The sequence below is a fragment of the Mastigoproctus giganteus genome, chromosome 5 (genome assembly GCF_048544385.1).
Source record: "Mastigoproctus giganteus isolate SK-2022 chromosome 5, ASM4854438v1, whole genome shotgun sequence".
NCBI lineage: Eukaryota > Metazoa > Arthropoda > Arachnida > Uropygi > Thelyphonidae > Mastigoproctus > Mastigoproctus giganteus.
Genome location: NC_143579.1, coordinates 165,883,222 through 165,910,394, shown reverse-complemented (window position 1 = coordinate 165,910,394; position 27,173 = coordinate 165,883,222). Strand labels below are relative to the sequence as shown.

The following is a 27,173-nucleotide window of genomic DNA, read 5'->3' as shown; positions in this document are numbered from 1 at the left end:
GATGAGACAAATAGTCTCATTATTTATGTTAGCAAAAAATATTTTGTGTTCCACTCTTCATTGAAGACACGATGCTCTTGTTGAATTTTTTGTTTTTTTATTCATTTTTAAAAGGGCCTAAATATTGTTTTTATCGCTACTGGCACCAAGATGATAACCGAAGATAATGCAAAAAAACTAACTGCGGGATGACAGATGTCAGAGAAAACAGATTGGAACTGCGGCCGGCCAGTCCTATCCTATTACTCTGCCACCGCAGCAAAGCCGTTGTCGTCATCACCGGTTGTGTGTTACCGTAGTTTTGTTAGTTTATAATCGCAAATTATACCATTATAAAAGCGCCCGTTGGCTCGCTCCGGTTCGCGCACAATTTCAAATTCTATCTCAATGTGAACAATACAGAGATGATAAAGCAATTTACAAGTCGACAAATTCTATAATGTATTACATATACAAATTTATTTTTCAAAAAGGCATTGCAAAAGGCATAAAATAAGTAAACTTTTTTTGAAAATACAATTAAAGCTCGCGGGCCATGGGGCCATGGTTTGTCCAGGCCTGCTTTAGATGTTGCATTTTTATAATATCAGCATTTAATGAGATACGTTTACAGCTATACTGCAGTATCTCTCAATAAGTCAGAGTTCAGGAGAGAAGAAAATGCTTAAGAGTTATCAGATTTTACTTTTCTTTAAAAAAATAAGTTATTACATAAATAAAACTGTAAATATATAGTAGGTATTACTGACACATTGTTTCACCACAAAATTTTAACTAAAATGAAATGTTTCATAACTACCAAAGTGTATTATGAAATGTTTCATAACTACAAAAGAAGTCTAAAAGAAGTCTAACCAAAAAACAGGAGAATTTGAAATTGTGCGCGAAGGGGAGCTCCTTGTTAACAGGAGAGATTGCTTCTACAGGGATGGGATACACTTAAATAGAAAGGGTGCAAGAATATTTGCTGATGCTATCGAGGCAGTGTTAGGTGGGTCGGAAAACTGCTAGCTTGGGGGGAGACAAAGACCAATAGATTGACAGTAGCCACTGGCAGAGGTGAAAGAGATTCTTGCACTGCTTCTATTAGAATGAGCAGAAGCCTGAAAAACAAGATGCATGGTATTTCAGAGACTGCTGGGAGCCATTGCGGTACAAGTAAACACATGGGTTGTGTTAGGGTAGCTAAGAATAGAAACAGGTGCAGGTATACTTGCGTGTACACCAATGCTAGGAGTTTAGTAAATAAACTTGATGAATTTGAGGTATTGCTCAAAACATCGAAGGCAGATATTGTTGGGATATCAGAGACGTGGTGTCACACAGATATAAGGGATGCAGAACTGCAGTTTGGGGAGTACGTCTACAGAAAGGATAGACACGATAGGAAGGGGGGAGGGGTTATGCTATTAGTTAAGAAACACATAAAAACCAAGGAAGTGAAGCCAGTCGACATCGCTGGACAGTGCAGTGTGGAGTCAGTTTGGTGTGACATAAACATTGGGAGATCAAAATTGAGAGTAGGAGTGTGCTATAGGCCTAATGACTCTGATGAGTATAATAAGGAACTGTACAGGGAAATAGAGTGGGCCAGTAAATCAGAGTGTCTTATAATGGGGATTTTAATTTCCCAGATATTGACTGGAATTTGGGGGCTGGTTACTCACACACTAGCAGGGCTTTTGTGGATTTATTGGATGATTGTTTTCTACATCAGCATGTTCGGGAGGCAACTAGAGGGAGTAATACTCTTGATTTGATTATCAGCAGTGATTCTTCATGCACTACGAATCTGCAGATAAATGAACCACTAGGTGGCAGTGATCACAGTGTGCTGAAGTGGGATTTACTCAAAGAGGTAACTACCATTAGGGGTAAAGGGAAGGGTTATTGCTTCCGTAAAGACGACTACGATGGACTGAGACAGTATTTAAATTCTATACAGTGGGACCAACTGATGTTACCAACAGCAAATTCAAAATGGGAAGCATTCAAAGAACTTATCTTGGAAGCTACTAGGCTTTACATACCAACTAAGAAATATTGTTCAAGGTTTAGGCCAAAATGGATGTCAGATGAACTAATGAGGCATATGGCAGAGAAGAAAAATGCATGGGATACATACAAATTAACACATGACACAGAAGCCTATGATAGATACAAGTTGATATGCAACCAAGTTACAAAGGAGGTTAGGCAGGCGAAGGCAGATTACGAGAAATCCTTGACAAGGGATGCAAAGAAAAACAGCAAAGAGTTCTTTACTTATGTAAACTCTAGAAGGAAGGGGATGAATCAGATTGGTCCACTTGATATTGATGGGTCAAGTGTTGATGATCCTGCTCAGGTAGCTAACAAACTAAATGAATATTTTGCATCGACATTCACACATGAGGAGTTATTCAGCGAGGGGAATGCCAGAGGTGTATTCAACTCTAGCAGTAAGCTACAGAATCTTGAAATAACTGGGAGTAAAGTGGAGGAGAAACTGTTGAAGATAAACACAAGAAAGGCACCCGGGGTGGATGGGATCTATCCAGTTATATTAAAGGAGGCAGCAAAGGAAGTAAGCAAACCCTTAGCCATAATTATGAGAGCTTCCTTGGACTCAGGGGAGGTACCCATAGACTGGAAATGTGCAAATGTGACCCCAATTCACAAAGGAGGATCAAAGGCTGAAACAAGTAATTATAGACCTGTGAGCTTAACTTCTGTTCCAGGAAAATTAATGGAGGCACTGGTTAAAGAAGCACTGCAGGATCATTTAGACAAGACTTCAGTTATAGCTCAGACACAGCATGGTTTTGTTAAGGGGAAGTCTTGCCTGACCAACTTGATTGGATACTATGATGCAGTCACAAAAGAACTGGATGAAGGTAATAACTTTGATATTATATACTTGGATCTTAGAAAGGCTTTTGATACTGTTGCACATGGAAGACTGCTACACAAATTGGAGCAGTGTGACATTGGAGGCAAATTGCTGCTATGGATAAAGGGGTGGTTGAGGGGGAGAAGACAGAGAGTGGTAATCAATGGACACTGCTCATCGTGGACTGATGTTATTAGTGGAGTCCCTCAGGGCTCAGTGTTGGGTCCATTATTGTTTTCTGTATTTATAAATGATATTGATGATGGTATATCGGGCTTAATGTCCAAGTTTGCAGACGATACAAAGGTTGGCAGGGTTGTCAAGGACACTACTGACACTATGCTGCTGCAACAGGATCTGGAAAGGTTGAGCAGATGGGCTGAGAGGTGGCAAATGAAGTTTAACATTGACAAATGTAAAGTACTACACATGGGAAACAGCAACCCCAGAGCAATGTATCAACTCTGTGGTACTACACTGACAGTGGTAGAGAATGAAAGGGACTTGGGGGTGGTTGTGCAGGCAGATATGAAGTTCTCTGAGCAGTGCAGACGGGCTGCAAGAGTAGCTCATGGAGTATTGTCAATGATATACAGGAATTTTTCCAGCAGGGATAAGGAGGTGATTATTCCATTGTATAAGGCGATGGTCAGGCCACACCTAGAGTACTGTATACAGGTCTGGAGGCCTCATTTCAAGAAGGATGTAGAGCTGCTGGAACGAGTACAGAGAAGGGCAACAAGATTAGTGAATGGAACAAAGGGGTGCTCTTACGAAGAAAATCTTAAGTTTTGCAAATTACAGTGTCTGGAGACTAGGCACCAGCGAGGTGATCTGATAGAGGTGTATAAAGCCTTGAATGGTTTAAGCATGCTCAATGCTGATGGGATTCTTCCTCTAGCTCAGAAAAATCACCTGAGAGGGCATAAATTCAAATTGAGGAAAGACAGATGTAGGATAGACGTGCGGAAATTTGCCTTTAGCCAGCGGGTGCTTGGTTGGTGGAACAGACTTCCATCCCTTGTGGTGGAGGTTGATAGCCTAAATAAGTTTAAGGCTCAGCTGGACGGGTATTTTGAATGAACAAAGGGGTGAAGTGGAAGTGGGTTTTTTTTTTTTTTTTTGGCTGATGCTGCATAAGCTTGCTTTCTTGCATCAAATGCCTCTACTAATGCTAATGCTAAAAAACTGTTCAGTTTTTGGGTTAGACTTCAGAAAGCCTGTTTCTAGCTCTCAAGATAAAGCTGGTCTCTTCTGCCTATAGGCGTATAATCTAGAGTTTGTCATGGAAGTCTATTTTTAGGTATATTAGCATATATGCATACACACCTATTATCTTTACATTGTTTGTCTGTCTGTTCATCTTTTTTAGGCATGTAACATAAGGACTCCCAGTGGATAGATTTTCACTAAATTATATATTTGGTTTATATAAAAGAATTTTGGGTAAGAGTATAGCAAACCCTTAGCCATAATTATGAGAGCATGGGTGTGTCACAGACTTTTCATTTTGACAGGGCATGAGATCTGTCACATGCTCTTTATTCATTGAAACTGTAAGTGATAGAGGATGCTTCTCATAATTCTTTTATCATATGGGTGTTTCGGGTAGTGCGTTCAGGAGCTGAAATGGGATTTTACCCTGGAGTTACATAAACTGTGTAATAAATTGTTCGGCTGCTTTTATTGAATGTCCCATTTGGTGTTTACACTGCAGTAATGCAAATATAGTCAAGTATAATATTTAAAATTTATAATGAAAAGTGCATATAACAAAGAGAAACTTTTAAAATTGGAAAAAAAAAAAAAAAAAAAAAAAGAATTGCAATTCCAGCTAAATATTCAGATCATAGTTGTATTCATATTAACTTTTACATTCAAAAATTTTAAAAATAATAATGGTTTTACACCCGTCACAGTCCTTTTAAAAACTTGTGTTTTTATTCTTTCATTTGATGGCCTTATGTGATAATTTTTTATTATCTCACAGAAGGCCATCAAATAAAATACTTCACTGTTTGTCCATATATGCCCTGAGATAGGGCTTATGGCTATCACTGGCATCTTACTATATGGATGTTTCAAGTAGAGGGGGCTCTGGGAAGATGAATATTATCTCACACTGTAATTATGTTTTTCTAATTAAGTTAACATAATTACTATTTATATAATACAAATGGTAATTTATTTATTACACCTTGCAGCTTCACAAACTCCTATCATCTGGAGAAATGAAATAAATGGGGTTGAGTCTCTCTCTCTCTCTCTCTCTCTCTCTCTCTCTCTCTCTCTCTCTCCCCATTATGTACACATAACCTCTCATAAATTCCTAGACTCTATTCCTAAGTGAGCAACAATTTAATTAATGATCTCTCGCAAACTTGCTGATTAACGCTGATTTTCAGTTTCCGTGAGCACAGTTCTTTCAAATTAGCATCTAATTCTGCCACTTTCTTTGAGATTAGCCCAGTCATATGCAGTGGCTATTGCCTTCCATTCTCAGTTGAATTCTAAACTCACTGGATTTATTTTGTTTTCCCTCTACACCTGCTCTCAAGAACAACCCTCTTTCTCATGTCTTTCCTGAAAATTGCAAATTTTAAACCCAACATCAACAAATATTTTCCATCTTCTCAACTATAATAATATAGCACCTTAGGTTTTTATCATATTTAATATTTGGAGTTACCATCCAGAAAAATTTTAAATAAATAAATAAAATTATTTGGTTGGTTCAGTATGGTTGCCATACTGATTTATTTCCTGAGATTTTCTTGGTTTTCAAACACATCTAAATCCAACTTCATTGTGTATGTAGGTGATATATTGTGTAGGTGATAGATAGTTTTATATATTGCTTTTTAGATGATGTGGAAGAGCATATGTTAGCCAGGTGGAGTTCTATGGATATGATTCCTGACGACGAAGATAGAGAACAAAGTATGCCTGATTCTGTTGATACTCAAGATGGTAAGTGTCTAGATGTACAAAAAGGCAATTTGAATAAATAGTTTTCACTATATAAAAATAGAATTAAGAAAAATAAAGTATTCAGACCTACACATAGTTTGAATAGTCAAACGATTTATTGTCATTGCGTCATTGCTAGTACATAAGATTGCAAAACTAAATTATACAGAAAAAATGTTTTGCAGATGCAGTCCATCTGTTTCGTGAGAGTGTTCTTCAGTGGCTTCCTATTTTACCCACAATTTGATTAACTGATTGACAGTTGTCATTTTATCATATTACAAGTAACAGAGTAAGATCCTTTATAGAGTGCACAAAAGAAGTATGTTAGGTTGCATTTGTAAATGATTTTTATATTTTTGTTTGATGGGTGCAGTTCCAGTAAATGCTTTGATTATACATTTTACACTGGTTTGTTGCTTCATTTTTCTTATTTATAATTAAGATACTTGCACATGTCATTTAAGATCTAAAAATATAAATTCAATAAATACATTGAGCTCTTCTATTTGCATTAGTCCTTTTTTTATTCATTTCTTTTTTGGCAGAAAGTTCAATGTATGTACAGGTTGGTAGTTTTTTGTGATTACCTTGGTTCCTGAGCATGCGGTGTTATCCCTATGGTCTTAAGTGTTGACATTATTGTGCATACACTGAAAGGATAGAATTCATGGGATACCTGGTTCCTATGCAATGCTGTCACCCCTCTTGCTAGTGGACGAACCCACTGCTTGGCAGGTATATAGGTACACTGCATTCACGTAGGTTAACTTGAGTGAACTGACTTTGAAAGAGGGATGATAGTGGTGTGTGTGGCAGGGCTCAATTGTATGTTATGTAGCTTAAAACCTGGAATAACTCATGTGGAGATGGGCTACAATCTCTATTCCAGATTGGCTAACTACCCAAAATGAAGTGAACATAAGGATTACTGTTGCCTTCAATGAGCTTTGAATACAGACATTTCCAAATGAGTGTAAAGTGGTAACCCCACTCTGCATGGAGAACTATGCATTTGGAATAAACATAGTTGTAAGACAATAATAGTTATTTTAAAAATTTGTGTGAATTTTAATTGTGTGAGAACTTTCACCGTGACTTCAAAAACGTGAAATTTTATTATTTATTTTATGAAAACCCCAAATACGCGACGTATTAGAACCTATTCTACTTAGTACCGTGCTTGGGGTTGGAGGTTGAGAAAACAAAAGAAGATATTTTTTGACATTAGGCTTGAACTTCTGTAGACTGTCATTTTCAGGAAATACATAGGAAGGAAGGTTGTTCCAGAAAACGGCAGTTGAATGAATAAACGAGGAAGATGAAAAGTTGGTTCTGTGAGTTTTAAGTTGGACAGTAAATGGATGTTGGCTGTGGTGGTGGCACGTGTTCAGACTGTTTTGAAAGAGAGAGAGCGGGAATTATAGAAGCCAATTCAGAACAGTGCCCATGGATGTATCTGTAGAAAAGGCATGTAGCAGAAACAGTACATTTATGAGACAGGAGTCGAGAGACTCTGTTAGAGAGGAGTCATTAATTCACTTAACTGCCCTCTTCTGAATGGAATATAGCACCTGAGAGAGGTTTTGGGGGCAAAACCTCTCTCAGGTGTGGGAACAATATTCCATGGTAGCGTGGATTTGCAACTTGTACAGAGTGAACAGCTCTTTGGAAGAAAAGTAATGCCAAGAGCGAAAGAAAAAACAAAGTTTTTTAGATGCAGAGGAAGCAATATTTTTAATGTGCTAGTTCCAAGAGATTAGAAGTCAGGGTAATCCCCAAAAGCGATATATCATTTTGCCTGGGAATTAGTGTCACCCAAAGATAAGCAGAGGAGCAGAAGAATTCTTTTTGCGAGATATAATACAAGATTGAGTTTTAGAAGGATTGAATTCAACTAAGTTGTCTTTGTCCCACTGGAGAATTACCTGGAGATCGGTATTTAAGGAATTGGTAGTGGATATTTGAAGTTTAAGTTGATTGAGCAGGGAAAGGTTTCTCAAAATGGAAAGTGGAATGCAATGTGCTATCATTGGCAAAACTATGGATAGGATTTCTAGTCAATGGAAGAAGGTCATTAATATACAAGAAGAAAAGAGTGGGGGAAAGAACTGAACCTTGGGAGAACACCAGCATTAGTGGAGAAGTTAGAAGACAGAGAGCCATCTACCATCACCCTCAGTGAGCAATCAGAGAGGAAACTGGATAACCAATTACAAAAAACAGTTGGCAAACCATAATATTGAAGCTTGTTTAGGAGACCTTTATGCAAAACATGATCGAAAGCCTTTGAGATATCAAGAGCAACTGCTCGTGTTTCCCATTTTTTTCTGTATTATTTAGTTTTGCAATCTTATGTACCAGCAATGACAATAAATCGTTTGACTATTCGAACTTTTCCATTGAATTTGTCCATAAATGGGAAACATAAGCCAAAATATCACCAGTGGATCGACACTGACGGAATCCATACTGGCCATCATTGATCAGACGGAAGGTTTCCAGGTAGTGTAAGAGTTGGCGGTTAATTGATTTCTCCATTACTTTAGAAAGAGAAGTAATTGCAATGGGACGATAATTGGATGGGAGGGATTTGTCACCTTTTTAGGAAGTGGCTAGATATGAGCAAATTTTGAAGCAGAAGGAAAAACACCTTTAGAATAAGAAAGTGAAAAAAGGTGACAACGAACAGGAGTAAGTTCAGGAGCACAGGTTTCGAGAACAAGTGGAGAAAAACCATCAGGACCTGGAGCTTTCTTAGCATCAAGATTCGTCAAAATCCTACTGACATCCTTTTGACGGAAGACCACAGGAGGCATTAAATGGAGCATGGTGGGAGGTGTTTTACCAAGGGCATTGATACAGGAGTTGGAAGGAAAATAGGATGCTAGCAGGTCAGCTTTATCCTTGGCTGAAGTGAAAACAGAACCATCTGGTTTTGAGAGAGGTGGGAGCAGAGAATGGCAAAAGTTGTGGCCAATAGCTTTGGCAAGAGACCAGAATGCTTGGCTACCATTAGGGCAAGAAGCAAGTTTTCTACTCTTAGCCTGTTCAAAATCTAGTTTGGACTGATTAATAACTGCTTTACAATTGTTGCAAACTTTGGTGTAGGTAGAAAATGAATCAGTGTGTGACTAGAAAACAGAAGCCAGCTGTAGTTGTGAACATTAAAATCACTTCATTGTTAGGAAAGTTGGAGTGGAGAAAGTCAAGTTGCAAAGAGAGGAAGTCAAAGGGCTCCAAGTGATTAGTGGAGTTGGGAGAACAGTAAAGACAACAGATGATTTTGACACAATGAGGGAGAGAGATTTTAAGCCAGAGAAAATCGAAACGAGGAGATTCCAAATTATCAAGTCTCTGACAGGGAATATCGTAACAGACATATGCACAAGTACCACCTTTGAGGCAAAAGAAATCATACAGCGAATAATTTGGGCAACTGATATGAGCAGTAATTGAATCAACTGATAACTGAGATTCTGTCAGAAAAAGTATATAGGGTTTGGCAGACTGCAAGTGGAAATGGACATTGTTGAGATTAGAATTGAGACCACATATTTGTGAAATGAACTAGCAAGTGATTGGGAGGTTTAGATCTTTTCGCAGATAAGCTTACTTTATTAGTTTGACAATTCATGGTGTATTCAATAGTAAGAAAAGGTGGAGGGGTGGACATGCTGTATGAACTAATGAAATTTTTGGATATGGCATACACATGGTAAGAATATACCCAGATTCTTGACATAATGTGGCCTCGACAATGCTTCCAGCATACACACTACTCGGACTCTCTCTCCCATCACCATCTGGCAGAGTAGAGGTAGCAAGGTTATACACTAACTGATCCGGAAGCCTCTTAAAGAGTTTCCAATAGGGTCGGTCTGGGGTACTAACTAGCGGCTGGCCTGCGAATACCATTTTAGAGCTGTTACCCTCGAAATGTAAGGAAGATTGGATCTCACCATGATGTTCATCCTAACCTCAAAAGTCATCAGTCATTCTGTATGATGGAAGAGATGGGGAAGGGTTCACTGGAACTTAGCTCTGCAGACTAAACATGGGTTCCACCACTTCAAGCCTCCAATAAGCAAAGTGATGGTATTGCACCGATTGATGAGTCATCTACCACCTAGTATTGCCTGGTAACACAGTGGGTGGCATTCCTCCATGTGGTGTGGTCACCCACAGCGTGCATGGGGGTTGTATCCAGGGTTACTAACAGTCCCACCATCGTGAAGGTGCAAGCAGAGGATTTGGCTGTCACGGACTGTCCGGACTTCGCCGAAATTGGGTCCACTTGACTTGTGTCACCCGAATATCAGTTTCATCAGCATTTCAGACTCCCAGGTAGCAAATACAGCTTGTCTGGGAAAACCTCAAGGACAAAAAAATGGGTAAAATGTACAGATAGTTATTTTTAATTCCACATCTTTAATTATTTGAGACCATGTTTTCTTGCTGAGCTAAACTTGAATTGCTTTTATTTTATACAGTTTTTTTTTGGGGGGGGGGATGGGGGGCTGATCCATAGATGAGCAGAAAACCCAATACACTATCATTATGGGGGACTTCAATGCTAAAGTTGGAAAGAGACAAAACAGTGCATAAAGGGGAACTATAGGTAATTTTGGAATTGGTGAAACAAATGAAAGAGGCGAAAGACTTGTGGAATTTGTAGAATCTTGAGGATTGTCAGTAATAAGCCCTTTTTTCAAGGAAAGGGTGGCTATGGAAGAACCCAAATGGATTAACAATTAGTGAAAGCGACTTCATCCTCACTAACAGAAGATATATCGTAAATGATGTTACTGTCCTGAACAAAGTGAATGTTGGAAGTGATCACAGAATGGTAAGATGCACATTTGGTAGAATGTGCATCTTACATGTAAGAAATGTAAGATGCAAGAAAAGAAAGGAAAAACTGACTTGAGTAAATAATGCGAAGGTCTTTGAGATAACAGAAGAGGAAAAAAAGCAGTAAGTACTGGAACTTAAGAACAAGTTTGAGCTTCTGCAAACTGCTCAGGACCAAGATATTGACGAGGAATATTACAACTTTCTGAAAGTGATAATGCCGAAGAAACCTAGAAGAAAAAAATTCAAAGAAGAAAAAATTAGTCAAGAAACACTGTCATGATGAACCAAAGATGACAAATGAAGAGCAAGATAAACAATAGCAAGGAGAAAATTGAGTATACTGAGTTATTCTAAGCCATTTGAAGAGACTCAAGAGAGGACATAAGAAGATTTAACACAAGAAAAGTAGAACAAGCATTAAGGGAAAACAAAGGACTTAAATCAGCAGCCATGAGCAATAATGTAGAAAGAGAAACGATACTGAAACTGAAGAATACCGATAGTGTACTTATAAATAGCAGAGAAGGCATAATTCAAATAGCAGAAGACTACCATAGAGAATTATACAAGGAGCGAGGGAATGATGCCAGCAGTGGGGAAGGTGGATACCTGATATCCTTCCCAACCTACCTGATATCCTTCCCAATGAGGTAGAACATGCATTGAAGAAAATGAAGGATCAGAAAGTCCTGGGGGAAGATGAAATTACTGTAGAGTTTTTAAAATTGGGAGGAAGAGACATGACACAAAAACTGGCAAGACTCTACACAAAATGCATTAGAAAAGACGACACCTAAGGAGTGGAATAATGCAATCATAGTTTTGCTGCACAAGAAAGGAGTTAAATTGGAAATTATAGACCAATTTTCTTGTTATCTCACATTTACAAGTTGTTCACAAGGGTCATTACTAACAGATTAGAAAATACTTGATGAGAATCAACCGAAAGAGCAAGCTGGTTTTAGGACAGGATTCTCAACTATGGATCACATTCATGTAATATCACAGCTAATGAAGAAAGCAAATGAATATAAAACACCATTATGCCTGGCATTTGTGGATTCTGAACAAGCATTTGACTCCATAAGGCATCGTTTTGGGTACTGCAAAGACAAGACATAGTGAATGACATTTCTTCAAAATCATAATATATATCCCATATATTATGATTTTGAAGAAAATATATGAGAATGCTACCTTTTTTATTATACTAGACAAAGACAGTAGGAAATTTAAAATTGAGAAAGAGTTCGACAACGAGACACAATATCTCCGAAGTTGTTTACCGCTGCCCTTCAGGAAGCTTTCAGATGATTAGACTGGTCGCAGAAAGGAGTCAATGTGAATGGAGAGTATCTAAACCATTTACGATTTGCAGATGACATTGTAGTCATATGCCACGATCCCAAAGAATTAGAGGAAAATCTTAGTCAGTTATGCAGAGTCAGTAAGGATTTTAGACTAAAGATGAATATGGCTAAAACAAAAGTAATGATGAACAAGTATGCCACAGACAGGGATATAATGATTGAAGGAGCAGTAATTGATAAGGTGGAGTCATATACTTATCTGGGACAAGTCGTTGGTGGCTGTGATAATGATAAATGGCTGGAAGTCAAGAGAAGAATAAATTTTAGATGGATAGCATTCAGGAAATATAGTCACATACTGAAGAGCAATATCCCAATTTGTCTGAAACGTAAAATAATGAACCAATGTATACTCCGCATCATTACTTATGGAAGTGAAACTTAGGCACTCACCAAAAGAATGGAAGAGGAGCTGAGAACAACACAACGAAGAAGGAACAAATTATATTGGGAATCAGACTGTTAGATAAATAGAGAAACACATGAATTAGGCAAAAACTGATGTAAAGGATAATCTTATCAAAACTAAAGAACTAAAATGGTCTTGGGCAGGACACATAGCTTGAAGACATGATGACAGATGGACTAAGAAAATAACAGAATGGTACCCAAGAAGAGCTAGAAGAAAACCTGGAAGACGATGCCGGAGATGGACAGATGAAATTCACGAATTCGTGGGCAGTAAATGGATGGCCATTGCACAAAACAGAAGGAACTGGAAAGTTGCTGGAGTGGATTGAAAATGGCTGATGATGAGGTCCTATAGGCTATTAGGTATCTGTCCTGCATACACCATTTTAGGGCCAAACTGTTGTAGTGCAAAAAAATTGAATTTGCCATGATACCCATCATGGCAAATTCAAAATTCACGTAGTATGATTGATATCTTAAAAGATATCAATCATACTACGTGATGAAAAAATTGAGGTTACTTGAGCTTTTTTCTGGATACTTAATGTAGCATGCTCCATTTCAAGCCTCTAATAAGCAAAGTGGCACTAGTATTGCACTAGTCACCAGATCACTGGTCGATGATGTTAGCAACTCTGCTCTTGCAGATCATTATTGGATTGAGCAGCACTGTAATCTTAATCTCCCAGATGAACAATGAAATATTGGATGTGGCTCATAATGCATGTCAACTCTCATAGTTTGAGGCCCTCCATATAGCTGTTGTGGGTCCCATTATTAATCATAATTCTGGGACCCACATACATCCTGTTATGGAGGATGTTATTTTACATAGTGACGAGAGATTGCAGATAAATAATTGAGCGAGTGGTTACTGCATTCAAAGTCTGAATGTTAAATTATGTTAGCCTGCTTTTTCCTTTCTCCTTCCCTCTTTCTTTTCTTTCGTGCGCCAGGCTTCATGCACATAATGTATATCCATCTAGCTTCTGGGGTGTAAGGAAGGTTGTTAGCGTTGCTACAATCTAAGTTGAAGAACAGGTCACTACACTTCGAAACCTCCTTGTATGTTTATTTTATCTTATTTTATATTCTGTTAATTATATTCTTATCACTTTTATTTCTTATCCTGCATATTTTTTTATTTTAGTTAATTTTATTTACTTTTTAATATCTTTTTTGCTTGTAATAATTTTATTTCTTTTACAATTATTTTAATGCCTGTATTTTATTTTTAAATAAAATAACATAGTGGTTACAACTTTATTATCAGTAGTCAATGAATCATCTTCCACCCATATTGCCTGATGACATGGCACAGAGGGTGAGGTAGTTGTAATAGTAATAGTAAGTTGTAATATGAGGCCTCCGTAGCTGAGTGGTCAGGAACGGGAGTGCAGTAGCACACGGTCTTTGAGTAGACCTAGGTTCAAGCTTCTGACTCTGAATACGGTCGATCTGCCAACCCGCACTGGACCAGCGTGGCAGATTATGGTCCACTTCCCTCAGCATGAATTGTTGAGGAGGCTTCCATCCTGCAGTGGGTTGATAATGGCTGCACTTTACTTTTTTTTTAAGTAGTAATATAATGCAAGAAAGCAAGCTTATATAGCATAAAAAAAAAAAAAAAAAAAGGCAAACAAGCACAAAGTAAAGAAAGCCAACACAAGAACCATTACAAACTTCAGGAAACTTATGGACAAACTAGTTTACCACTACCGCAATTTCTCCCTACATTCTTGGTAAACAGGTGGTGCATGTTATTGCTTGCCAGTAGAAGTCAATAACAATGTGTTGATTAGTTTTTTCTCATTATTAATAGCAGATTATTGGAGTTCGTGAGTGTAATGCCTTCACAGCTGAAATTTACAGGTACACCCTCCAGACTGCCTCAGCCTTAGTGTATTTATCCCCCCATTCCCGCTGTTTTAAAATAGGAAAACATCTTATTCAGATAGTGTATGTTATTGGTAGTGGCAGCAGAAGTCATTTTCCTATTTTAAAACAGCGGGAAGGGGGGGGATAAACAACCTAAGGCTGAGGCAGCTTGAAGGGTGTATCAGTAAGTAAATTTCAGCCCACTCGTGAACTCCCATAATCTGCTTTTAATAATGAGAAAAAACTAATCAATACATTGTTATTGACTTCTACTGCCACTACTGATAACATGCACCATCTGTTTACCAAGAATGAGAATACAGGAAGCAACTGCAGTAGTGGGAAATGAGTTTGTCCGGTAAGTTTGCCGTGGTTCTCGTGTTGGCTTTCTTTACCTTAGCCAAAAAAAATCTATTCCTCTGTATGGTATGGACAACACACCTTGCCTCTTACATTGGTTAACACCTGGTGTGTACTAGGTGCATCTAAATCATCCCTGGTATTTTCAAGAACTTGCATGCTGCAGGGTATATATTCAGGGTTACTAACAGTCTCGTCTCACTATCATGGTGGTGGTGGTGTGAGGATTTAGTCATCACAAGATGTGACTAGACATTAATAAAATTCAACACACTTGACTTACAATGTCAGCTGAATATTATTTCCATCAGAGTTTTAGACTCCCAATAGCAAGGAAGGCTTTAGTTTGTCATACCTGAGAGAATGTCTGTGACAGATCTCCAAGACCATTTTCCTAACTTCTCTGAATAGATGTAAAATATTATTTACTGCTTTTGCTATTTAAATTACCAACTGTTTTCTTTCTTTGTCTTGAGTTTCTTCTGTTTTTCCTAAGATATTTATTTCTTCTCTTATACTAAAATGTTTTGCAAGAGGAGAATTCCATTGGAGTTCTAGTAAGGTTTCTCAGATATGTGACACACTTGAATAATATCTGTTAATCTTACAACTAAGGGATACTGTTCAGAGGATGCAACATGAACTGATGAGACTTGTGGTAAAGAAGAAAAATACATGGGATGCATATAAACGCTTGGCACATTATAGCCTTAGTAGCTAATGTGCCAATAAAATCAAAACCAACCAACCAACCAGCATATAAACTATTAGGTGATGCAGAAGCCTACAGTTGATATATAAGCTAGTCTGCAACCAAGTCACAAAGGAGGTTAGGCAAGGTTACAAGAAATCTTGCTAAATAAAAGCAGAAAAGACTTCTTTACTTATGTAAACACTAGAAGGAAGGGAATGAATCCCATTGGTCTACATGACAATGTTCTACCTGTTGATTCTGCTCAGGTTGCTGACATCCACATCATAAAAGTCCCTCTGTATAAGGCAATGGTCAGGCCATGCCTTGTGTACTGCGTACAGGTGAGGAGGCCTCATTTTTAGGAAGGATGTAGATTTGCTTGAGCAAATCTACAGTGTACAGAGAAGGGCAACAAGATTGGTGAGGGGAATGAAGGAATCCTCTTACCAAGAGAGGCTTAAGCCACTGCAACTTGCAGTGGCTGGAGACTAGGCAACTGCGCAGTGATCTGATTGAGGTGTATAAGGCCTTGAATGGGTTGAGCACGCTGAATTCTGATGGGATCCTTCCACTTGTTCAGATTACGAACCTAAGGGGGCATAAATTCAAATTAAGAAAAGACAGATGTAGAATAGATGTGTGGGAATTTGCCTTTAGCCAGCGGGTGGTTAATTGCTGGAAGTTGATAGGTTAAATAAATTTGAGGAACTGGACAGGCATTTGGAGAGAATGGTGCGTGTTTTTTTTTTTTGGCTGATGCTGCATAAGCTCATACACTTGCTTTCTTGCATCACATGCCACTACTACTACAAACAATAGTTATTTTACATCAACATTCACACATGAGGAACTTTCTAGGGATGGACATGAAGTATATCAAATTCTAATAGAGTTAAAGGGTTATAATTTTGTGATTCTGACAGAATTAAATCAAAAATAGAAAAGTTTTGAAGTGAAGACCAGTTTGGTTTTCGAAATAGACAAGGAATCCACATGAGAAGCCATTTTATCGCTATGCACAACAGTAGATAAAAGAATAATCATAAACAAAGCCACACAGATAGTTTTTATTGATCTAGTAAAAGCATTTGACAGTGTTCTCTGGGAGAAGCTTTTCAGAGTCATGAAGAAGGCCCAGTTTGATTGGAGTTTGATGAGCCATCAAAAGATTATATGAAAATCAAACAACAAAAATTGAATTTCAAAATAATGAATCAATAGCCAAGATAAGAAAAGAAGATAGACAGAGGTGTGATTGGTGTGACTTATACATGGAAGATGCTGCAGAGAAAGTGAAGTGTATAACTAAAGGAATAAACACAGGAAGAGTACTGGTGCAATTCATGTGTTTTGCAGATGATATAGCCACACTAGCAGAAAATGAAGATCTGAAAAACATAATAGAAGTAATGGAAGAAGTTTTCTTAGATTACAAGTTCAAAATTAACACAAAAACGACAAAAGTAATGATTACCAGAAATCAAAATCAAAAAATACAGACAAGGTATAAATAGATAACACGAAAATTAAACAAGAAAGTTCATTTGTATATCTTGGAAGCAATGTATAAGAGGATGGAAAAGGCATTCAGAAATAAAAAGAATTGCAATAGCAAAAGTAGCACTTAGGAAAAAGAAATCATTTACTGCAATCAAGATAAACAAAGAAAGGAGGGAGAGATTTGTGAAAACTTATATATGGAGTATACTGCTATATGGTTGTGAAACATAGGCAATAACAGCAACAGACTGGTGGAGAATTTAAGCATTTGAAATGTTTTGCTGTAGAACCTTGATTAAAATCAACTGGAGAGACAAAAAGGAGAACGGAGAGGCCCTCAGAGTAGCTGAGGAACAAGAAAATCATAATAAATAAAAAAAAAATGCAGTTCCTAAGACATCTATGGAGATACAATGATTGGATAGTAAACATACCAGGACAGCTTGAAGAGAAAAGAAGCAAAGGATGACCAAGGATCTCACCACTTGATGATGTGCTCCAACTCTCAAGAACGAACTACAGTGAAGCAAAACAAAAAGCCCAAATTTGGGATGAGTGGAGAAAAAAGATCTCTGTGGTGACAGGGCTTAGTCTTGGAATGACGACAGTGATGAGAGGAAAATATAAGAAAAATTATCAAAGTAAATGTAAAAAAAAGGCATCTAGTGGATGGGTCTATCTAATTATATCAAGAGAGGCAGCAAAAGAGGTATGCAAACCTTTCCATAATTATGAGAGCATCTTTGGATTTATAGGAGGGCCCTTTGGACTTGATATGCGTGAATGTATCTCCAAAGGTTACACAAAAGAGAATCATAGGGTGACGTGAGTAATTTTAGACACGTTAGTTTGACTTCTTCCAGGGGAAATTATGAAGTCACTAGGTAAAAAAAGATCTGGACATAAATACAGTCATACTGCAGTCTCAGCATTGATTTGTTAGGGAGCAATCTTCTCTGACAGTTTGATTGGATACTATGGTGCACTACAAAAGGAAGTGGATGCAAAGAATAATTTTGACATATACTTAGATTATAATTCTTATTAGATTAGTATATTTGACATATACTTACTGTTAGATTTAAGAAAATCTTTTGACACTATTCCACATCAAAGTCAGTTGAACAAATTGGAGCATTAGCATTAGTAGAAGCATTTGATGCAAGAAAGCAAGCTTATGCAGCATCAGCCAAAAAAAAAAAAAAAAACACACACAACCCACTTCCACTTCACCCTTCTGTTCATTGTATCAGCTTGGCCTGCACTTGTAGGTAGAAGCAGTCTGTTTTGTAGAATTCGTATTCATCATTTGAACAAAGGTAGTGCAAGCATTTTGGCCAGTATCATTGAGGATACCTTAAGGAATGGGGGGGGGGAGAAGGGTACTATAGATCTGAGTTTATCTGATATGGGTCAAAGTAATGCTTGCACTCACATCATGAATTCTTGTTTGTTGCCACAGCAGCCGCTGTTGATAAAATAGTTTGAGGGTAGCAGTGTGTCAAATGAGATGAAAGATATAGCTTGGGATACGAATATAAATAAATTCGAGAGATGTATCAGAGTAGTAAACTATTGAAGATTAATTAGTCTCAACTGTGTCTACAGTAATGTCAGGAGGGTTGTCAATAAAATGGCTGAATTTGAACTCTTGGTTAGGACAACTAATGCTGATATAATAGAGCTAACAGAAATGTGGTGCCACCTGGAAATTAGTGAGGAAGAGTTCTGCTATGGTATGTATAATGTATTTAGGGAAGATGGAAAGGTGGTGGTGTCATGTTTCTTATCAAAAGGAGCCTGAGCGCAGAAAGAGCTTTTGCTGAGTCTGGAGTTACGTCTGCCAGCATAGAATCTGTGGTGTGAGTTAGTCAGAAGCTAAGACATAATAAGAGTGGGACTAATTTATAGACCAGAAGATTGTGAAGAATATGTCGAGAGTCTTGGTCAGGCCACACCTTGAGCACTGCGTACAGGTCTGCAAAACTCCTTTTAGAAAGGATGTAGAGTTGCTAGAATGGCTTAAGTTCTGCAAATTGTGGTTTCTGGAGACTAGGCACCTACGAGGCGATCTTATTGATGTGTATAGGACCTTGAATGGATTGAGCAGGCTCAATACTGATTGCTCAGATTACAAAATTGAGGGGGCATAAACTGAAATTGAGGAAAGACAGTTTTTGAATAAATGTGTGGAAATTTGCCTTTAGTCAGCGGGTAGTTGATTGCTGGAACAAACTAGCTTAAATAGATTCAAGAAAAGTGGGCAAAATTTTGGAGTGAATGGATAGGTGAAATGGGAAGGGTTTTTTTTTTTTTTTTTTTTTTTTGTCTGATTCTGTATAAGCTTGCTTTCTTGCATCATATGCCTCTACTACTAATGCTAATGTCTTCTTATTATTTGTACCAGCATGTCAGAAATAACACTAGAGGTGAGAATACAAGAACCGTTGGTGAGTAGTGATAACACAGTCATCAGGATGATGAAGACGTAGTAGTTAAAAGTAAAAACATAAGTTTTAATTTCAGATGAGGGGACTTTGACAGTTTAAGGTGCTATATGGCAAATATTAATTGGGCAGATTGCAGAATGAGGGCAAATACACTTGAATTATGAAAATATTGCAGGAGGAGGAGGAGGATGCTGAAATGGATGAATTGTGAGAGCTGCTCAGCCAAATAGAGCAGAAAAAGATAACATGGGACAGTTACAGAGTGATGAATAGTACTGAAGCTTACAACAGCTACAAGTTGATTTGTAAATTGAATTTAAGAAAGCACTGACTAAGGGGGCAAAGAATGGGGACAAGGAATTTTTTATGTATGTGAATATAAGGAAGAAAATAGCAAATCAGATCAGGCCCTTATGCATTGAGTGTGTGAAAGTCTTAGACAACCCAGCTGATGTGGATGAATTGAACAAGTACTCTGCATCTGTCTTTACTGAAGAAAGACCTTTCATATTGAGAAGTGACTGTGCACATGAGGCCAAGTCATTAAATTATTGAATTTGAAATTACAAATGACTCTTTATTAGGAAAACTTTTGAGCTTAAAAGCAAGTAAGTTTTCTGGAGTTAATGGCATATATACCCAGTAATTTTGATGGAGGCTGCCAGGGAGTGTATTGAACCATTGAAGTTAATTATGAGGGCATCTTTGGATTGGAGAGGTGCGAACATATCACTAATACATAAATGCCATTCTAAGAGTGAAGTTGATAACTACAGAATGGTTAATCTGACTTCAGTGGTAGGGAAAGCCTTATAAACAGTAATTAAGAGTTCAATCCAGGATCATTTAGTTAGATATGTCATTCTGAATAACACACAATGTGGTTTTGTTAAGGGAAAATCATGTTTAACTAACTTAATGAACTATTTTGACAGTTACTCATGAGCTGGATGTAGGGAACAATTTCAACATAGTTTATTTGGATTTTAGCAAAGCATTTGACTCAGTCCCTCATGAGAGGTTATTATATAAGCTGGAACATGTTGGGAATTATATAAGCTGGAAAAATTCTAAAATGGATTGCTGGGTGGCTGCAGCACAGAAGGCAGGGGATTGTGATTAATGGATATTCTTCAGATTAGTGTGGGGTGGGGTCCCCCAGGGATCAGTTTTGAACACTGTTGTTTTTGATTTTCATAAATGACATTAATAATGCGATAGAAAGCTTGATGTCAAAATTTGCAGACAGTGTAAAGAATGGTAGAGTAATAATCTGTAGCAAGCAGTGCTCCTTCAGGATGACTTCTCTCTCCAAGAATGGTCAGAAAAGTGGCAGCTATGTTTTAATGCAGCAAAATGCAAGGTCTTACACTTGGGGCATGGTGACCCCAGAATAAATTATACACGTGGTGTGGCTGAATTAAAAATATTAGAAAAAGAAAGAGAACTGTGAGTTGTAATACAGGCAGATCGAAGTTTTCTGAGCAGGGTTAACAGGAAGCCAGGATGGATAGCCCATGGTGTTTTATCAATGACTTATTGAATAGTATCCTGTAAAGATATGGGGTATCATAGTCCCACTGTATAAGGCAATTGTAAGATCACATTGGAATACTGTGTTCAAATATGGAGACGTCATCTGAAAAAAAGACATTGAGCTTCTTGAAAGGGTCCAAAGATGGGCAACTTGCATGGTAAGATTTAGCAAAAAAAATTTCACAATATAGAGAATTCCAGAAATCATGAGCACAAATTTAAATTACAGGCGAAGAGGTGTAGACTAGATTGTAGGAAGTTTTTTTCTTTTAGCCAGTAAGTCATTGATTGCTTGAACAGGTTGTTGAGGCTGAGAGTTTGAATAAATGGATAATTGACTGGATAGTTACCTATGTGAGGAGGGAAGCAAATAAGTTGTATTTTCTTATCTACCACATTGTAACCCCATTATTGATATTTACATTAAACTAAATTAATTAAAAACTGCTATCTAATAAAATGTCGAGAGAACAGAACTTAATATCGATTGACCCCATTATGCCCTTTGCCCATTTAACCCATGTTAAATGCGTTATTGTTCATTCTGATGAAAATGTAATTTAGTTATTAATTTACACCCATGAAATATTAGGATAAAATCATTAAGATATATTATAATGTATCATATGCAGAAACTAATTTTATGAAATTTACTTCACCCACTAGTTTAGGGCAGTAATTCTAATACTGAAGAGTAATGGCCTTCTGGTCTTTTAAGCTGCAATTTCTGTGTCTGAATTTTATAGTGTCTGAAATTAATATTTTGTAATATTAATTATATACTGTTATAATGCCTATTTAAATATTGAACAGCATCAACAGTTATTTCATTATTTTCTCTTCTGGATGCTCAGAAACAGATAGCATATTTTCATCAACATATATCAAGAAAGTTCAGAGTGAACATGCTATGCAGGGTCGACCTCCAAACATGGTATCAATTGCTGGACGTGGTAGTCTTGACACATCCCTACCTTCAACTCCAACTGCATCTCCTGCTCATCATCCCTGCACTACAACTGTATTTATTTTGGTTTTCCATGCCGGCAGTGTCCTTGATTCAGGTGCAGAACCTCTTGCTGGAAAGAAGGCTGATATTACTACTTTCTGTAGTGCTTTTGAGAGTGTCATTAAACAACACTACCCCACCATATTAGGTTGTGTAACTATTCGTCTAGTAGCCTGTCCCTCCATCTGTTCAGAAGCTTTAGCTGTTCTGTCCAAGTAAGTAAAATTAAAATTTTTAAAATCATATTAAAACATATTTATTTTTAAAAAATGTATAATTATGGTAATTTCTCCACTTTTTACAAGTAAGTGTAATTTCTTCTGCTTTATATTCTACCAGTGCTATAACAAAAACTCATGTGTTAAGATTTTTTTACAATTTTAATTCTTCTGTTTGTTATTTGGTTTTTAGAAGCATTAGCAACTAAGGCCATATTGCTCCAGGGATATGCGGTGGTCATTCCCTGACCTTTCTGCATCCTCCGTATTTGGTGGTCACGGACTCGAACTCCGGTCTAATCAAGAAGCGTGTGCTACGCACTGCCACTCCTGCCCACCTGGCTATGGAGGCGCCTTAATTCTTCTGTGTGGCGACATATAATATAAGATGTTCATAGTAAATAAACCCACTTTATTGGTATCGAGTACAGTGCTACCAAGTAATGATTGGTGTAATTGTGTTAGAGCACTAGTGGAGGATGTTATGTAACTGGAGGAAGTGACAGTTTTGCATTTCAGGTGTTCATTTGTCACAATCCATGTTTGAAGTTGCACGTCATTACTTAATTAACATCATACCATATACTATTGGGAAACATGTTGTTTTAGTGTAATCTTACTAGGAAATAAAGTTCTACAGTGAAATAACAAAAATCTGTTTAAAATTCTGTAACACTAACTTTCTATGCCAAGCCAAAATTTTCAGAATAATGAAGTTTCTTGAGTATGCATCAGTTGGAAATAAGGAACAAGAAAGGAGGTGTGTCATACATGACACTTTAGATACCAGTAGACAGAGCTTTGAAATCTCCAAACAAATCTTTATGATAACTTAGTATTCAAAAGAGTATATCATTTGGTTTAGCTCATTGTAAAAAAATACCCAAAACTGTACTTAATTGGTTTAAGTTTATTTTTCCATGAAGTTGTTGAAATTTTTGTTAATATTTATTTCACTGATGAAACATGGATTCATCTTAGTGGCTGTGCCAACAGTCAAAATTGGAGAATATATAGTGCTGAAAAATCCACATTTTTTGGTGGAGTTTCATGCCCAACCTCCTACATGCCCACTTTTTTTAAAAGAAACTATCACTTCTGGTGTTTACTAAAGGAATCATAATGCAGTTCATTGCATTGTTAAAGAAAAATGGAAGAGCCATCTGCCTCCAGCAGGATGAGGCAACCTGGCATACCATGCATTCAGTCACTGACATGTGAAATGTTTTTGGGATCAAATCATTTGGAGGAGAAATTGTTGAGGATGGACATAAAAAAAGGCACCTGGGGCAGATGACATCTATCCAGTTATATTAAGGAAGGCAGCAATGGAGGTAAGCAAACCCTTAGCTGTAATTATGAGAGTATTCTTGGATTCAGGGGACTGGAGAAGTATAAATATATCCCCAATTCATAAAGTGAAATCAAAAGGCAACATGAGTAATTGCAGACCTGTTAGCTTAATGTCTGTTTCAGGGGACAAGCATGCAACAATACTGCAATCACACATGGATTTTTCAAGGGGCAGTCTTGTCTAACCAATCTGATAGGTTACTATGATGGAGTTACCAAGAAACTGGATGCAAAAAATAATTTTTAAATTATATACTTGGATATCAGGATTGTTTTTTTTTTTTTTTTTTTTAATTTTGCACATAAGACTACTATACAAACTGGAGCAATGTGGAATTAAGGGCAAGTTGCTGCTTGGATAAAGGGATGGTTAAGTGGAAGAAGACAGTGTGGTTATCAATGGGCATTGCTCTTCGTGGACTAATGTTATTAGTTGTTGTTATTTGGTTTTTATGAGCATTAGCAACTAAGGCGATATTGCTCTGGGGATATGCGGTGGTCATTCCCTGACCTTTCCGCATCCTCCGTATTTGGTGGTCACAGGCTCGAACCCTGGTCTAATCACGAAGCGTGTGCTATGCACTGCTGCTCCTGCCCACCTGGTTACGGAGGTGCCAATGTTATTAGTGGAGTTCCCCAGAGTTCAGTGCTGGGTCCATTGTTGTTTTCAATATTTATCAGTGATATTGAAGAAGGTATATCAGGCTTAATGTCTAAGTTAGCAGTTGATTCAAAGGTTGGTATGGTGGTTAACAACAGTCATCAGGGTGAGCTACTGCAACAAGATCTAGGAAAATTTGGTTGATGGGTTGAGAAATGGCAGTAGAAGTTTAACCTTGACAAATGCAAGGTACTGCACATGGGTAGCAGTAACCCCAGAGCAACTGGGGTATTACATTCATAGTAGTTGAGGATGAAAATGACCTGGGGATAATTATGCAGTCAGACATGAAATTCTCTGAGCAGTGCAGCCATGCTGCCAGTACAGCTCATGGTGTTTTGTTAATGATACAGAAACTTTGCTAGCAGGGACAGGGAGTGATTATCCCTTTGTATAAGGCCATAGTTAGGCTGCATCTTGAGTACTGTGTACAGGTGTGAACGCTTCACTTTAGGAAGGATGTAGATTTGCTGGAACTGGTGCAGAGAAAAGCAACCAGATTGATGAAGGGAACGAAAGAGTGCTCTTACCTAGAAAGGCTTCAGTTCTGCAGATTGCAGTGTCTTGAGACCAGGCACCTGCAAAGAGATCTGATTGAGATGTTTAAAGCCTTGAATGGATTGAGTAAGCTGAATTTTAATGGTATTCTTCCACTTGCATGAGGGGGGTATAAATCCAATTAAGAAAGGATGGTTGCAGGATAGATGTGCACAAGTTTTTCCTTCAACTAGCGGGTGATTGATTGTTGGAACAGTCTTCCATCTGTTGTTGTGGAAGTAGATGGGTTGAATAAATTCAAGGGAATCCATGAAGCATTCAGTAGCTTAAGCATGCATTGCAAATATAGACAGGTGCCACTTCTCATCATGTTGGTTGCATCATGACCAATAGAGTCATTTTATGTATTGCTAACAGTGGTGGGGGGGAGACACTTCCAGTTTTGTTTATAAACTATTATTTATTAACTATACTGATAATAAACTTCATTTTCCCCTGATAATTTTTGGATTTACTTTTAAAATGAACACCCTGTAGATTTATGAAAATCCTATATTAGTTTGTTACGGCACTTGTATCTATTTTCCCAGCACATCTAATGACAACAGTCTTTTTATTGAAAAAATGCCTTTTGGCAATTAAATGTTTTCACAAATCCAAATTACTTGGTAATAAGGATATACAGGGTGTCTCAAAAATACATGGCATAACTTCAGGAATGAGTTCCTCATATGTAGACAATAAAAATATTTTATATCAACATAGTTCCAGAAATGTTTGTTTTCCAAGTTTTGAAGGTCTATCTATGACACTTAACTGTTCACATCACCTTATAGTAATTGTTCAAAATGTTCACCTTCTGCCTGAATACAGGCCTCACATCGACGGCTCATGGACTCGCGAAGACAATACAAAATTCCTGGCATGTTTCTATTGTCTCACAACCTGCCACAATTCGATTGCGGAGAGTTTCCACATCAGCTACCGGAATCGAATACACCAATGACTTTAAATGGCCCCACAAGAAGAAATCTAGTGGGTTTAAATCAGTGAGCGTGGAGGCCAGGCAGTTGGTCCACCCCTTTTCTTCAGGAGTCTTAGATCTTGGTCGTCCTCTGTCGGCAACACAAGGTGTAAAGGTCCCATGTTTTTCACAAAGGCGGCGATGGATACCTTCAAAAGTTTTCCTGTCTGGACATCTTCGTTCGTTAGGTACAAAACGACAAGCCTCCAGAGCATTGCCGTCTGCCAAACTGTACATAAAGTGCATATCCTCTTGCTCCTGATTTGAATACATGGTTGGAATGGAAAACCACTAGATGCTGTAAGTACCTTATGATGAAGGAAATCACCTGCGGAGTAAGACATTCTGGTTAATAATTCGGGAACCAAGCATTTCTGGAACTATGTTGATATAAAATATTTTTATTGTCTACATATGAGGAACTCATTCCTGAAGTTATGCCATGTATTTTTGAGACACCCTGTAGAAGCAAGATGTGAACACTCCAATACTTGAATTTTGCACCAAACAAGAATTTTAACACATCGGACATAAAGTTTTAAGAAAATGTGGCTTTCCCCATATTCGGTGTGAAAGAGCTTATTCTTACGAAAGGGAAATTTAATTTTCCAAATGCTTTACATTTATAGTTTTATAATTCTGAATTGGTGCTATCACCAAGGCTTGCTTTCCTTTATTCTGACTTACCTCTGTGTAAGGTCTTGGTGTATTTATACAGAATTAAGGCAGAGTATGGCAACAATTTTGTTTTACCTGAAATCATTATTACAACTTAATTAAATGTGTTCTCCTGTAAGTTTTCTTTTTATAGCTTTATAATTCTTGGTTGATGCAATAATCAAGTCTTATCCTTCCTTTATCATTCACAGAAGGTCTATACAATGTGAGCAAGTCCCTTTAACTTTTGAGTAGAATTTTTAATTTATCCAGACAATAATAGTAATTTTTCTGAACTTAATCGGCTACTTCTTCAACTATTACTCCTCCCAGGAGTAAAGTGGTAGGATCATGCAAAATAGAAATACTTAGTCTATTTTTAAAAGCTAAGCCTTTGCAAAAAAAAAAAAAAAAAAATTGAACTCCTGCTGTTATATTTTACTTATTGTGATTTAGGTCATTACTAAAAATAATATCATTTTGTGCTATAGTAATTATAGTAATAAGAGTATATTAATCCTCACCTGTACTTCGTTATTTCTCAGTAGTGTTTAAAAATATATATATTGTTTATACTCTGACAGGACCAGAAGGGTTAACAATGTCATTTTACAAGAATATTATCATTAGCTATATTTTGTGGTAATGTTGATTACCACAAAACAACCATAGCAACTCCGTGTGTGTACTTTCGCTTTGATAACTTGTCTACTTTCAGTAGCTTTATATCATTTTGCTCCAATGTTGATATATTTTTGCTACCAGTCTTATGGAATCTGATATTGAATAAACTCTGTCACTCTTTATTAAAAACAAAAAAATTTTTTTTTAAATCTGAGCTGTTTCTTTGTCTCT

General features: G+C 37.4%; 1 protein-coding gene across 1 annotated transcript in view; it reads left to right on the top strand.

Moving 5' to 3' along the window:
- The window catches only part of rdgB (retinal degeneration B), a 597,535-nt gene that overhangs the window by 170,652 nt on the left and 399,710 nt on the right, over positions 1-27,173 (top strand). Inside the window, exons 7-8 of the mRNA XM_090373500.1 lie at positions 5,738-5,842; positions 21,753-22,122. Coding sequence (XP_090229626.1) covers positions 5,738-5,842; positions 21,753-22,122 — 475 coding nt within the window. The remainder of the gene's footprint in view (positions 1-5,737; positions 5,843-21,752; positions 22,123-27,173) is intronic.